We start from the raw sequence: 14,618 nt of genomic DNA, 5'->3' as shown, positions 1-14,618 counted from the left end.
AATCTCTGTATTGAGTATTTATATTGATCTAGATTTTGTGTCTGTCATTTCAACTAATACAGCCCTATGGTATTTTTCTGGGTCAGTCCAGGTTTGCTTTGAGAAGGAATTAAGGGCTGGTAATGTGTGAGGATGAAATGTATAATCCAAAATCTTTAAATATTAATTTGTTGTTATGATCAGAAAATAAGGCCTAGTACAAAATAATAACATGTTTTGGTGTCTGGAATCATTATTATGTGAACAGCACAAAAAAATGCATTACAGGTTTGATATAGAATTTTTAAGTCAAAAATGTCTATGGAATATGTATGTTTAAGGACCTGAATTTAAAAAACGGACAAAGATATTGATATTATCTTTTCTTTGTGACATAGAGTACATGTTGTGCATGGTCAATCTAAAGTTGGCCATATTCTGATTTTAACTCCCTGAAATATAAAGGATGCAGACAGTCTTCCTTTAAGCCAGGCCTGAATTTGCACATTTTCTCATTTTGAGGAGCGTCCAAATATAAATGAATTACACAACTTTTGTATTATATATTTTTATACAACTATCCATTTCACAAACAAGAGATATCAAAGTTATATACAAACATGTTTGTGCTTTGTTCTACCTGGGGGAGAGTTCTATCAACTTTTAGGGACCTTTGTCCCTCTACTATTGGGAAAGTGGGGGAGAATTCCTAGTGGGCTGGTTACTGTGAGCAAATGAATAAACTCACACACATAAGCACAAGAATGTTAAGACAAACTACAAAAGTTACATCCCAGTGTTCATCTGTAGTAATTTAGGGGTTAAAATAGACCCCACCTCAAGTGTTTCTGTTCCAAAACTACATAAATCTACTTTTCTACAGCTGTGATTATTAAATGTACTGCTATGACCTTAATTGATGTAGGAGTTAGATTCAGATGCCTAGTATGTAACTGCTGCACTATTAATGTGGAACAGAAATTCGAGGAAGAGTTCATTACTTCTTTTCCATTACTGATGTAGCAGTTTTTAGACGTCACTCACGTGAAGATGGACAATAGAGGCAAGAACTGCAAAAAACTAAATGTGGCAGCGGGAATGAAAAAGAAGAATGAAACCTGAATGAAACTGACCTTATCGTACTTACAACATTAGTTTATAGCTTATTGACTGTCATGAGTCACTAGCCACTGTGGATATCTCAGTGTAGCATATAAATAATAAATTAGAGAAAAAAAATGAACAACAGAAAAATGTGCAGATTTTAGAAGAATGTAATTTTTACAAAGGTAATGCTGTGTATGTGTGTTTGTGTGTGAGTAGCAACAGAAACAATTTGGGGTGGGCTGATTTGCATCATGTAACTCGGTTTGGCCATATATATATATATATATATATATATATATACATATATATAGCCCTGCGATGGACTGGCGACCCGTCCAGGGTGTATCCTGCCTTCCGCCCAATGACAGCTGGGATAGGCTCCAGCACCCCACCGCAACCCAGAAGGATAAGCGGTTTAGATGATGATGGATGGATGGATGGATGGATATATATATATATATATATATATATATATATATATATATATATATATATATATATACATGTGTGTGTGTAGTTGCAATTTAAATTCTACAACCCCCGTTGCAAATTAGGTTTATTAGCAAAATTTACACACTTTCAGCTGATTAAATTGTTTAAAAAAGAACAATTTAAATAGCTCAACACAACTGATATAACAAGTTGTTTCTCCACAAAATGTCAGTTTTAATGACTGCAGTCAGAATTATTCAAACCCTCGAATAGAATCCCTCATAAGAGCACACATTTGCAAATCTGGTGTTGTCTCAAGCACACCTATTGCAACTAATCAAGGGCTTCATTAGTTGCATCAGGTGTGCTTGAGATAAAACATGTCAAATACGCATGCACTGAAGTTTCAGTTTGCACCGTAAGGTGCATACTACACGCTGAAGGTCTCCATGCCCAAATTCCTAGATACACCTCTACTGATCCAAAAGCACAAGAAAAATGGGCTCCAATAACCATACAAATAAGCCACAGATGTTTTGGGATTCTTTTCTGTGGATCGATGAAACAAAACTGGAACTTTTCAGGCCTATGGTTCAGCAGTATCTCTGGAGGAGGAAGAATTAAGAATACACTGAAAAGTACATTCTGGTGAAGCATAGTGGTGACTCAATGATGCTCTGGGGCTGCTTTGCTTCCTCTGGCACTGGAAACCTGCAGCGTGTGGAGATGCAAGAAAGCTGAAAGATGGATTCGATAAAGTATCAGGAAATCCTAGGAGAAAATGTCATGCCCTCTGTGAGGAAGTTGAAGCTTGGGCATCATTGGCTCTTCAAACTGAACAATGATCTGAAGCATACTTCAAAATCCACTAAAGTTTGTTTCTGAAGAAGTCCTGTAAGACTCTGGAGTGGCCGTCACAGTCGCCTGACTTGAACTCCATACAAAATCTTTGGTGGTATTTGAAGAAGGCAGTTGCAGCACCCAAACCCAAGAATATTAGTGAACTGGAGGCCATTGCCCATGAGGAATGGGCTAAGATTCCTCAGGAATGCTGCCAGAAGTTGGTGTCTGGCTATGCATCACGTCTGCAGCAGGTCATAACAGCAAAAGGTGCTCTACTAAGTATTAAAGACACTTGTCATGAATGGGTTGAATAATTCTGAGACTGCAGTAGTTATTAAAACTGGTATTTTGTGTTGAATTTGGAGAGACCACTTGTTATATTGTTGTGTTGAGCTATTTAAATCGTTCTTGTTTGATTTGTTTATTGCAAACAGATGAAAGTTTGTAAATTTTGTTAATAAACATACATTGCAATGAGAGTGGAAAAATTTCGATTGCAACTGTGTATATGCACAATTACCTCAATTTAATGTCTAGTATAATATCATCCATCCACTGCCCATCATCTAATAAGGCCAACAGTGAGTGAGGGTGCATCAAAAGCCTTATATAAAATACATTTTATAAATGTTAGATGAGGCATGCTTTAGCATCAATGCACATTCAGTTTAGAATACAATAATCATTTTAATGTGCACATACTTTTTTCCCTTTCTCCTTAGAAGAATGTTGTCTCTGCAAACAAAAAGGTGACATTTCCCATTATGAGCCACCACGATTACTCAGATCACAGAGTGCTGGCTTTTTAACAGTTCCCAAAATTCAGAAGGTTTCAGCTGGGGGAAGAGCCTTTTCTTATAAAGCCCCCAAACTCTGGAATGATCTTCCAGAAAATGTTCGGGACTCAGACTCAGTCGCAATCTTCAAATCTAGGCTGAAAACTCACTTGTTTAGTTTAGCTTTTGGTAGTTAATGTTCCCCCTTAGATAAAGGCAGCAGATCCAGGGGTCCATGGACGCAGGGAATTATAGTAAACTGAGACGCTGGTGCTGTTGTCCCACCGCTCGCACGCGATCACTCAGGTTTGTGGACGGTGGAGTGGAGGGATGCCAGATTGTTTCAGGGTGCTCCCGTGTCTGTGTGCCCTTTTGGTTCTCTCCTTTTAGTTAAGCTGTTATAGTCAGATTTACCGGAGTCATTAGCCACACTCTGGAAATGTTCACGTTCTCTGTTTTACATACACTCAAACGAAATAAAACTAATTCCATCTCCCTTCCTTTTTCCGAGTAAACGACTGCCCACCTGCCGGACGGACACTGATGGATGATTGTCTGTGGAGCTCTCCTGCTATCCGCTTCAGACCAGTTGCCCACGCCCCAGTCGCCGCCACTTGCCCAGCTACCGCCACTTGACTTGGACTAGCTGCACACTCCCATTCTACACTGAAGTTTTTCATGGACTCCTAACTACTACTACTACTACTACTACTATTAATATCAGGAGTATAATAATTTTGTAGGTAGTTTGACCAGAGGAGGATGGGTCCCCCCATGTGAGCCTTGGTTCCTCCCAAGGTTTCTTCCTCAGCTCTGAGGGAGTTTTTCCTTGCCACTGTCGCCCCTGGCTTGCTCACTTGGAGGATTTACATTTCATGTTAAAACTTTGTCTTTAATGGATTTCTGTGAAGCTGCTTTGTGACAACATCAGTTGTAAAAAGCGCTATACAAATAAATTTGATTTGATTTGATTTGATTTGACAGAATTAGGCCAACAAGGTTAGGTGAAATTTGCCAATACCCATACAAGATTATATTTTGTATTTACTGTACTTCATGTTATTCCCAGTTTTGTTCAAGGTCAGCTTTATTTACAAAATCCAGTACTGTATCTTTACTGCTTTACTGATTAATTGTTACTTTAAGTGTATGAAAAAATGTTCGATGGAAATGATATTGAAGAAATTGTTCCAAGCTAAATTTTAACAGTGAAAAAAGGGCATTAAATGAGTACTCAGGCTTACCATTAGACAAGCCAGATAGCTTATCTACCTAGCACTGCAATAGCTATTATATATTAACTAACCAAACCAAGGCCACCTACAGGAAATATTAAATTGTGCAAGTACAACCAGGACTATATTATTAAGCATGGATGATGTAAAACAAGGAACTTCTAAAAGAAATCTCTTACCTTCACCAGGAGATGCAGATTCGCTGGAGCGTCACTCCATTAAAAATACAAAAAAAGAAAGACCATGTTGCCCATCATCTAATAAGGCCAACAGTGAGTGAGGGTGCATCAAAAGCCTTATATAAAATACATTTTATAACTGTTAGATGAGGCATGCTTTAGCATCAATGCACATTCAATTTAGAATACAATAATCATTTTAATGTGCACATACCTTTTTCCCTTTCTCCTTAGAAGAAAACTAATAATAGTACTAATAGAACTAATTGTAAAGTGAACTTTACAATTAGTGGTGAAGATGTAGAAGTGAAAGTGAAAGTTTTTGCCTACTTGGATCAATTATTAACAACAAAGCATCTAGTAAGTAGACAAAAACTGTTTTCACTTTCACTTCTACATCTTCACCACTAATTGTAAAGTTCACTTTCTTTCTCATTATCATAACATTTTTCTTCAAATATCCTTTCACAACACGTGACAATACTGTTTCGTAGTTAATAAGTAACTGATCAGGAACTAAGCAGGAACGAATGAGTAGTGCTGCATCAACACTTAAGTAACTACTCTTAACTACCAAGGACTACTAGTTAACTACTCAGTAGGTAATAGTGAACTAATGATTAGGGTAGTTTACTATTAACTAAACAATAACTACTGAGTCTCATAGAGAATTACTTAGTAACTATGGTTTCTTAGAATAACTACTCATAAATTACTGATCAATTCAACATTAACTGCTCAATAGCTGAGTCTGATAAGGCTCCTGCTGAACTATTAATTGATGTAGTGTATTCCAACACTTCTAACAGTAGTGAAATACACAACAGCATGCAGTCTCTAAAATATAATGGATTATATTCTCCATTTCTAATCACAGATACAGGTATCCTCAGAGAAGTCTGGGAGCATCACACCACACTGTGCTGACTGGTGTCTCTCATGTGTTTGTTTTGATCGAAACCTTAAAAGGCTAATGCACATCTTCATATTTGGCAGTGTGAATCAATATGCACATTAGCGTACAAATGGGAAAACTGCTAAAATACTACAGTATTCAGTAGACCAGTCTGGCTTTCCACTCTGGCAACTAGGTTCAGATTCTTGCATAGATAGTAATGTGAGTGTTTTTGGCTGCCTTTGGAAAAACACAACTCTATGTTTGGTTTTATCTGAAACATGATTACACTGTCTCACTTGATAAGAGTGATTTCAATATGTTGTAAATTAATTTGACTGATGTTCATGTTACCCTTTCTCCTTACGAGCTCTTGCCTTAGAAAATGTTTGTGCACGAGCCTGTTCATCATTCAGTAAAGTGACTGTCATGCCTTGTGAAAGCAAACAACAAATACACTATACTGAGTTTTTACATCACTTTATGCTGTATTTTTTCAATGTAATCATTTTACAAGATTTCTGGCATTGCTGTCAACAAAAACAGAAAATGTTTGTTTCAAATCCCACAAAAATAAATTAATCTCCTTGTGATCAAACCAACGTACTGTGATGACTTGGCTGAATAGCTGTGTAATTATATGGTTATATACTCCTCTGGGCATTCACTTTCTGAGGCCTCTTTTGGTTCTCTTTGACCTACAAAAAAGAAAATGCATTTTACATCTCTGTTTACTATAAAGAGGAACATTATGCTGTGTTTCTGTGAAACACTTAAAGCAGAAAAATACAAAGAGAAGAATAAGAATCAGAAACTCAACCCACATGATGATTTTCAGGACAAAATTAAACCTATGCATAAGCCAAAGAAATGTATAATAAATCAGTCACTCTTGGACTTGTACTGTGTTTACTATTAAATAACCTTCATAGTGGAGGGTCAATAATTATGGCCCCTTCAGTCATCTTTCTTGAATTCTATAATCCATTGCCCAACATGTGACTGTATACATACAGTGCGACAGTATATATGGCAGTTCCAACCCTTTTTCCATTGGATATTGTTTAGCACTCACTTAAAATGTCAATGCCAAACTCAAAAAAGAAAAAAAATCACATTTGAGGCTTGTCATATGAGGTTACTGGCTACTAACACTCAGGTTCCTAACAAGTGCATGGTTAGAAATTTGTTTGGTGGGATGCCTCTCGTTAATTAGGCCACTCACAAATTTCTACACCTTGGGCAGTTCAGAGTACATGTTATGAAAGCCACAAAAAAGAGAATTATTTTAAATGAATGTATTGACAGTTCGAGGTGGGTAGGGTAACTCATACTCAGATAAAAGTATAGTTACTTCACTGAAATAATGTCTGGAGTCAAAGTACTACTGTTACATGTAAGCACGTATTTGGAGTTTTGTGTCTGTCCCTCTCCCCTCACAGGTGTACCAGCATTGCCATCAGTCAGGTGATGAGGACCACTGACCAATCAAAAGCCAAAAGCACACCTATACATTCTCACCGTGTAGATGTCTACTCTATCTAGTTCCTGAGGTCAGAAGGTGGGCACTGCCACATGTACTTTTGATTACTGGCCATGGAATTATAGAGTAGTTAGCCTTTGTTTTCTTTTTTTAGGTTAGCTAAGCACTTTTGTTTCAGAGTAGGAAAGCGTGGTTAGGTCTTGTGTTGTTCTTTTCTTTAGTGCCATCCACAGTTTGACTCTTGCAGTGTGGTACTAGGTATCATTGCACACCATTTTGTTGTGGTTGGTTTTAATAAAATGGCTTCAAAAGCTCTCTTGGCCTGTTCCTCTAGCTTTTAAACCATTACCAGTTCAGTCATTTAATGCCACATGTTACTGATCCCACAGTGCCTGAGATAAAAACATAGGGTCATAACAAGTACACACAACCTAAGTAGAAGTGTAAATGTAAGCACTGAGTAACTTATTAAGGCTACATTCAGACTACAGGTAAAAGTGGCCCAAATCAGATTTACTACCCAAATCTGGTCATTCGCATTATTTATCTTAAGATTAATGGACTCCTTTCACATGACATCAAAACGAGCTGAATAAATATCTACTTTAAACTTTAAAGGACAAGCACTAGACAAGCACTAGACACTAAAACATCTATGTTTATTAAAAAAAATGGTGAATTTCTATGGCTGTTTTTACTTTGGAAGCTGACCAAACACAGAGAGCATAGACCTTCATAGACCTTGTTAAGCTCTTTAGCCCTATGGAGTAGTTAATTCGTGTGGCTAATATGAGGAAATTGCAATGTTATTCAAGCTGTGCAATGAATTTAAGGTTGTAGGAAGTACACTTGTGTGAGTTTAAGTCTGAAGTGGGATTATTTTATCATGTGTAGATTTAAATGTGATGTTATCATTCTAGATGGGTGATTTCTTTCAGTGGGCTGTCTAGCTATATGTGTTTTTATCAAGTTTATACTTGACCTAAATAAAGAGGATGAACACCAGTTTTCATCCTCAGACATTGTCTCTCTCTACCAGACCTCCCCAGTTTAACCAAAGGTGGTGGCAACAACTTTTAAGTCTTGAACCAAGTAAACGGCTGCACTTAGCTGAGATTGTGAATTTCTTGATTTTTGCTTTGGAGGGTGTCAAATATGTCTGAGGAGCACAACACATGTGTTCAGGCTGATATTAGGCCTGTTTTAGAGACTCCTGTGCGGCATCCAGTTTTTATGCCAGAGGTTTTTATGAGTTAAGGTCATGAGTGGACTAACTGACTAGAACAGTTTGAGGCAGGAGTAGAAATAAATGGTTGGGGTGAGTGTGAGAAATTAAAGTTTATGACTTTGCTTTTATCACATAAGGCATGTCAAATTTATTGTGGTCTCCTGTGCAACTTTTGTGGGACCAAAGTCAGCAATGAGGAGCTATTTGACTAAGGCTGGAAGCTCAGAATGGAATAAGACTGACTTTTCAAATAGACAGTATAAAGAATTAGTGTATGATTTTGGGAATTCAGTGCACAGGTTAACTGAGGAGGCATATTCAAATTTGGATGTGATTACATAGGATAAATTAGCGTTACATAAGTTTATTATGCATGTTGGGGATGGGGATCTTCGCAGTGCTGTGTAGTGCAAACCATCTAATTTGGAAGGGGCAATTAATTTAGCAGTGGAGTTGGAGCATATTAGGAATTTTGAGAAGCAGGTGTGTGACTTTTGCCTGAGGTGTGGAGCTAGGTAAGGGGACACTGAATAGGAAGTCCAAGGAGCATGATATGATGGCAATGGTTCAGTCCTTAAAGGAGGAAGCTCAGGAGCTGAAATAGGCTATTGGTCATCCTCATACTACTTTAGGTGGCCCATTAGACAAAGTGATACTGCAAGGAGACCTAATTATAATGGAGAAGTAAGTCATAAGGGCTGATGAGGTAAACCCAGATGTGTTGGGAATGTGGGTGTGATTGACATGTGAGGTGTAACTACCCATTTTGGTCAGGAAACTAGAACGGGCAGCCAATAGGGGTCATTTGTCTGCCTGTGTTACTTTTAGTAAACAACCCAAAGTGGTAGTTCCAGTTGGTTAGTCAGGTAATTGTATTTATTTAGAAGGAGGAATAAATATCATGAAAATATCTCTTTTTTTTAGATACTGGCACCCAAGTTAGTTTAATAGATTTTAAAGTTTGGCAGTAGTGTGGCGCAAGGCTGGAAGAATTAGTCATGTTCAACCAGAATTTCTGCAGTTAATGGGGAACAGTTGAAAGTAGAAGGCCAGTGGCTAGGGGTCCGTAACTTTGGAGATTTGGTGGTGGATATTATTTTTTGGTTCTTCATGATCTTAGCTAGGCAGGCCTCCTTTCTTATGGATTTTATGAGAAATTATAAAAAGGAGAGGGATTCATCACAAAATAGGTGCAAGCTAATGGGCAAATAATTTCGCTTGATGTGCTTCTCTACAGGCGGGATGACGAGAAATGTGATAACTCAGAACAATGTTATATGTGCTGTATGGAGCTTCTAGTTTTAGAGAAAGTAGAAGAGTTGTTAGAGACTAAAATTGAGGGCTTAGTTGAGCTATCTGTTACACTGTCTGAAAGCTGCAATGTGTTGGTGGATTGGGTCCTTACTACTGTAAAAGATGGTATTTGAGGCTTATTAACCTTACAGTTGAACACCAGGTGTTGTGTAAGGGAACTAAGGTGGGTGAACTTTGTATGATGCTCTCATACTCTCTTAAGATGGTTCTTTATTAAAGAAAATTGTTCACTCAAAGAACCCTTTGCATGATTAAAGGGTTCTATGCATGGTTCTTTGGACTGATGGAGAATGTGCTGTGGATGATTCTATATAGCACCAAAAAAGTGCTATTGTTACCAGGTCAAGATTGTAACAAAAGCAGAACCCCTTTTGGTGCTATATAGAGCCCTTTTCAAAAAGGTTTTATATAGAACCATTTATAGCACACACTTCATCAATCTGAAGAATCTTTCAGGATGCAAAGAATCCTTAAATTGTGCAAGAGTTCTTTGAGTGGTCATGGTTCTATACAGAACCATTTTCTTTACTAAAGAACCCTTGAACACTCTTTTTAAGAGTGTAGTAATTAGAACCTCTTCTACAGATGTAGCTGATGAGCAGCAGAGGCAGGTATCCAATTTATTACAACAGTTGGGTGTGCCTAATAGGGGCCATACACAAACACAGTTCAGGGTTGTAGAAGAGCTACTCCACAAAAATCTTGCAGTTTTTAGTAGGGGCGACCATGATTTGGGCGAAACTACTATGTTTCATGACCGGATTGATAATGGCTTGGCTCAACCTATTCTTGTGTCCCCGGCATGTCCCAGTCCATCTTCAAGGTGAAGTTTCTTTGCATGTGGGGAAGATGACAAGGTATAACATCATTTCGATGTCTCAGAGGCCATGGGCAGCCCTGGTAGTGTTGGTCAGAAAAAAAGATGGTGGGCAGAGATTTTGTGTAGACTATAGGTGAAAAAAGGAAGACACGATTAAAGATGTTGATGCCATGGATAAATGATACTCTGGATGCCCTGGCTGCAGCCGAATGGATATTGGACTTGGTTACTGGCAAGTGCCAATCAATCCAAAACACAGAAAAAAGACTGTTTTTGTTACACGGCAGAGGTTATTCCATCTTCATGTTCTTCCATTCAGACTCTGTAACTCACCAACTACTTTTCAACATTTGATGTAATTCTTGACAGACTAGCATAGGGTCACTTGTTTAGTATACCTTGACGATATTATTTTTGGAAGGACTGTTGATTAACATCTTGCAGCTAGAGGAAGTGTTGCAGAAACTAATTTGAAAGTGAAACCTGCTAAGTGGCAATTGTTTGTAGATCAAATGCAGTTTCTCTGACATTTCTGTAGAAGGCGTGGCTATTGAAGGCAGAAGCAGTGCATGCATGGTCAGAGCCAGTCAACGAATGACAGATATGGAGTTGTGTTGGATTAGCTTCTTATTGTCACTGCTTTGTTCCAGAGTTTGCAGAACTGGCATGCCCACTGCACAAGTTGACAGAGAAAGTGGACTAAGGAGTGTCAAGCTGCTTTTCAGAAAGTGTAAAGAAAAGAAATTGTGAAGTTGGTGAATGCTCCTATTATCACTTTTCCAGGACAGACATTTGTTTTGGACATTGATGTGAGTGGGCATTGGGACTATCCTTTCCCACAAAGTTAATGGACTTGCAAAAGTTGGACTTATGCAAGCAGAGCTTTGTCAAGACAAAGAGGAATTATGCAACAACAAAAAAGGAACAGCTGGCAGTGGTCCATTTCACTGCTTTATTTAGACATTACTAACTGGGAACAATGTCATAGTTTACGAAAGTGGCTACATAATTTCAGTCAATCTGAAGATCAGTTGGCATGTTTGCTAGTGTAGTATACTGAGGGGGCGGGAAGAAGGGAGTACAGACCTGCTCAAAGCGAAGCATGGCGAACCCTCTTAACTTAGATGCAGGGCTGGCATGGAATTTAATGAAGGTTGTAGGAAGTACACTTGCGTGGGTTTAAGTTTGAAGTGGGATTATTTCACTGTGTGTAGATTTAAATGTGATCTTTCTACATAGATGATTTCTTTCAGGGGGCAGTCTAGTTATATCTGTGGCAAAGTTTTATGCTTGACCTAAATGAAGTGGTTGAATGCCAGTTTTCATCCCCAGACATTATCTCCTTCTAACTTGACCTCCACAGTTAAACAAAGGTGATGGCAGCAACTTTTAAGTTTTAACAGCCACACCTGGCTATGTCCGCCACAGCATTTTGGTTTTAAAAAAATACTTAAAATGGTCATATGTGAATGTAGTAATGATTAGTAGTAATGACCCTGCCACATGATTAGTTACCCTGATGCCTAAACTAATCATGAGTGGGGGCATCTACTTGGGGAACCTGTGAATGAGAGGGCTCTGTGGTATTCACACACCACCAAAACACTAAACAACAAAATATTGTAACATCAGGGTATGCTTGTATTCTGTTTAGTTTAAAAAGAAATGTTTGCATGCTAATTTTACATAATTTAGTTCCCTAGTTCTCTAGTTATACTTGGTTCTTTGGAAGGGACGTATTGTGAAGCATGGGGCTAGGAACTGCCAGGGCTATGCGTTGTTGTAGCAGGGCTCAGGGGTGCCAGCAAAAATTTAGGATCCTATGAAAAGACATCTGCCAAACTTGAAAAATATAACACTTTGCAGACATGTATGCAATATTCTGCATACAATGGATTTACTATTTAATGCAACACTGATATAGTGTCAGTGATACCCTCTATAAGAAAAAAATGCTAAAGGCTGTCTTTTACAGTTAAAATGTAATTTAACCCTAGCTTGGCATTGTAGTTGATAGCCAGCTGATTATTTAAAAAAAAGCCAGAGGCTTCAAATTTAGCTAATTTTAACATGCTAATTCCTCAATGTACCAAAAGCTGTAAAATGGACACTTACTAATCTAAAATCACAAATATGATGCTGCTTGTTTATTACCAAAAAAACAAAAAAAAAAACACAACATAAAACACAACAACACAAAAGTTTGTAAGGCACTTTGAAAATGAATTGTGGGAAAAATAGTGTTTAAATTCTCATCAGTGAAAAGAATTAATTATTTTTCTTTTTTTCATAATAATAATAATAACAAATAGTATAATAACATAATATAATAATTAGTAATATGATAATTTAACTAAAATTAATTCCCATGTACTGCCTGCAAGTTTGCCTGCATTGCTTAAATGTTGGCTAAAAGAGGAGCAAAATGTAAACACGCAGAATTTTCTGTGATGATAGTAAGTAACTAATGTTAGAGGAGTGAAAAGAGCCTATCTTACTATAGACTAAGCTAGCAGGTTAATTTCCACCACACACTGACGACACCTACCTATTTTTGTGAAAAACTGGGTCATATACTGTCACCCTTTTCTCTCTCCTGTCTTTCTTTTTGTTTTTGGAAGCCAGATACACCTGCAATCCTCACTTGAAATTCACTGCTAGCAAGTACCATTTGGGCAGGACAGAACTTCGTATATTTAATGAATTTCATGTAAAGGGAGGTGGGGAAGGCGCCCTCCCCATACCGCTACCAATGAACCAGCCTTAATCCCAACTGAGGAAAGAGGTGAGCAATAATTTCACAACAGATTAAAGAAGGTCTCATGACTGTCAAGTTTACTATAGCAACAATTAACTTATTCTGTATTTATTACTTATGGATCTAGGCAGGGCTGTCAGAATTACAGTGGCCCACCACTTTTCAAAGTACTGGGGCAACACTCCTTAACTTTTTGAGTTCAGGCAGCGCACATAAAAACCTCCGCTTTCCCTAAATGGCAAGAAGCGCTAACCAACATGAACAGAACAAATCTCAGCAGCAGAGTCAATCAGAATCTCTATTTCAGCTGGGACGCGCTTTTAGACATTGATTGGTGCAGACCTGTCCAACTTTTTCTTTCAGTTCAGTTTTGACATGCGACTACTCCTGAATTTAGGCAGCACCAAACAGCTACATCATGCTAATTCACAAGGAAATTCAACATGTTTTTTCCAGTTTATTCCACATTTTCACTGTACTACCTGCACATTTAAAATTTCACTCTTTACAAATGCACAATTGCTTTCAGTATTGCGAGCTGCTGTAAATAACGAGAGACAAGAAATAATCTAATGATATGCGTTAGATTTTGGCACATGGACCATATTTTTGGCCAAGCATCTGCGACCTGATCAGTTATACTTAAATTGATATTCACAAAGATGATAGGCATCTTTATTTTCTGTTTTTATGTTTTCCTGGTGGTGAATGTGAGACTAATAAGCATCCCTGCAATACTTCTGATCAATAAAAAAAACACCCACATGTGTAATTTAGTCTACAACCCCATTTCCAAAAAGTTGGGACGCGGTGCAAAATGTAAATAAAAAAAAATGCAATGATGTGCATATAATTTAAAGTCTGGAGTTCATTGAAAAAAGAACAAAGACAACACATCAAAAGTTGAAAGTGAGAAATTGTATTGTTTTTTTGAAAAATATATGCCCGTTTTGAATTTGGTGCCAACAACACATTTCAAAAAATTTCTGACAGGGCAACAAAAGGCTGGTAAATTAGTGTAATGCTAAAAAAAACACCTAGTGGTTAATTGGCAACAGGTCAGTAACATGACTGGGTATAAAAAAGCATCCCAGAGAGTCTGAGTCTTTCAGAAGTAAAGATGAGGAGGGGTTCAGCACTCTGTGAAAGACTGTGCATGCAAATAGTACAACAATTCAAGAATAACATTTCTCAACATAAAATAGCAAAGAACTTTTGCTTTTCATCATCTGCAGTACATAATAACATTAAAAAATTCAGAAAATCTGGAGAAATCGCTGTATGCAAGAGACAAGGCCAAAAACCAATATTTGCTGACCATGATCTTTGGGTCCTCATGCGGCACTGCATTAAAACAGACATGATTCTGTAGTGGAAATCGCTGCATGGGCTCAGGAACACTTCTGAAAAACATTGTCTGTGAAAACAGTTTGTTGCTGCATCTACAAAATGCAGGTTAAAACTCTAAAATGCAAAGAAGAAACCATATATAGACAGGAATGCTGCCACCTTCTCTGGGCCTGAGCACATTTAAAATGGACTGAGGGGAATTGGAAAAGTGCCATGCTG

At 37.8% G+C, this 14,618-nt stretch overlaps 1 protein-coding gene across 5 annotated transcripts in view; it reads right to left on the bottom strand.

The window, feature by feature from the left end:
* Positions 1 to 14,618, bottom strand: part of tnnt2a (troponin T type 2a (cardiac)) — a 52,404-nt gene that overhangs the window by 3,924 nt on the left and 33,862 nt on the right. For 3 of the 5 annotated variants that reach the window (XM_036591910.1, XM_036591911.1, XM_036591912.1), the window contains one exon: positions 5,915 to 6,144. In XM_036591910.1, coding sequence (XP_036447803.1) covers positions 6,111 to 6,144 — 34 coding nt within the window. In that variant the 3' untranslated portion in view covers positions 5,915 to 6,110. Of the gene's footprint in view, positions 1 to 5,914; positions 6,145 to 14,618 lie in introns of those variants that run through there. The other 2 variants (XR_005008465.1, XR_005008466.1) reach the window with 1 other exon arrangement.

The sequence above is a fragment of the Colossoma macropomum genome, unplaced genomic scaffold, assembly GCF_904425465.1.
Source record: "Colossoma macropomum unplaced genomic scaffold, Colossoma_macropomum, whole genome shotgun sequence".
In the NCBI taxonomy this organism is placed as follows: Eukaryota; Metazoa; Chordata; class Actinopteri; order Characiformes; family Serrasalmidae; genus Colossoma; species Colossoma macropomum.
The sequence above is the reverse complement of the archived record's forward strand: the minus strand, read 5'-3'. Positions and strand labels throughout refer to the sequence as shown.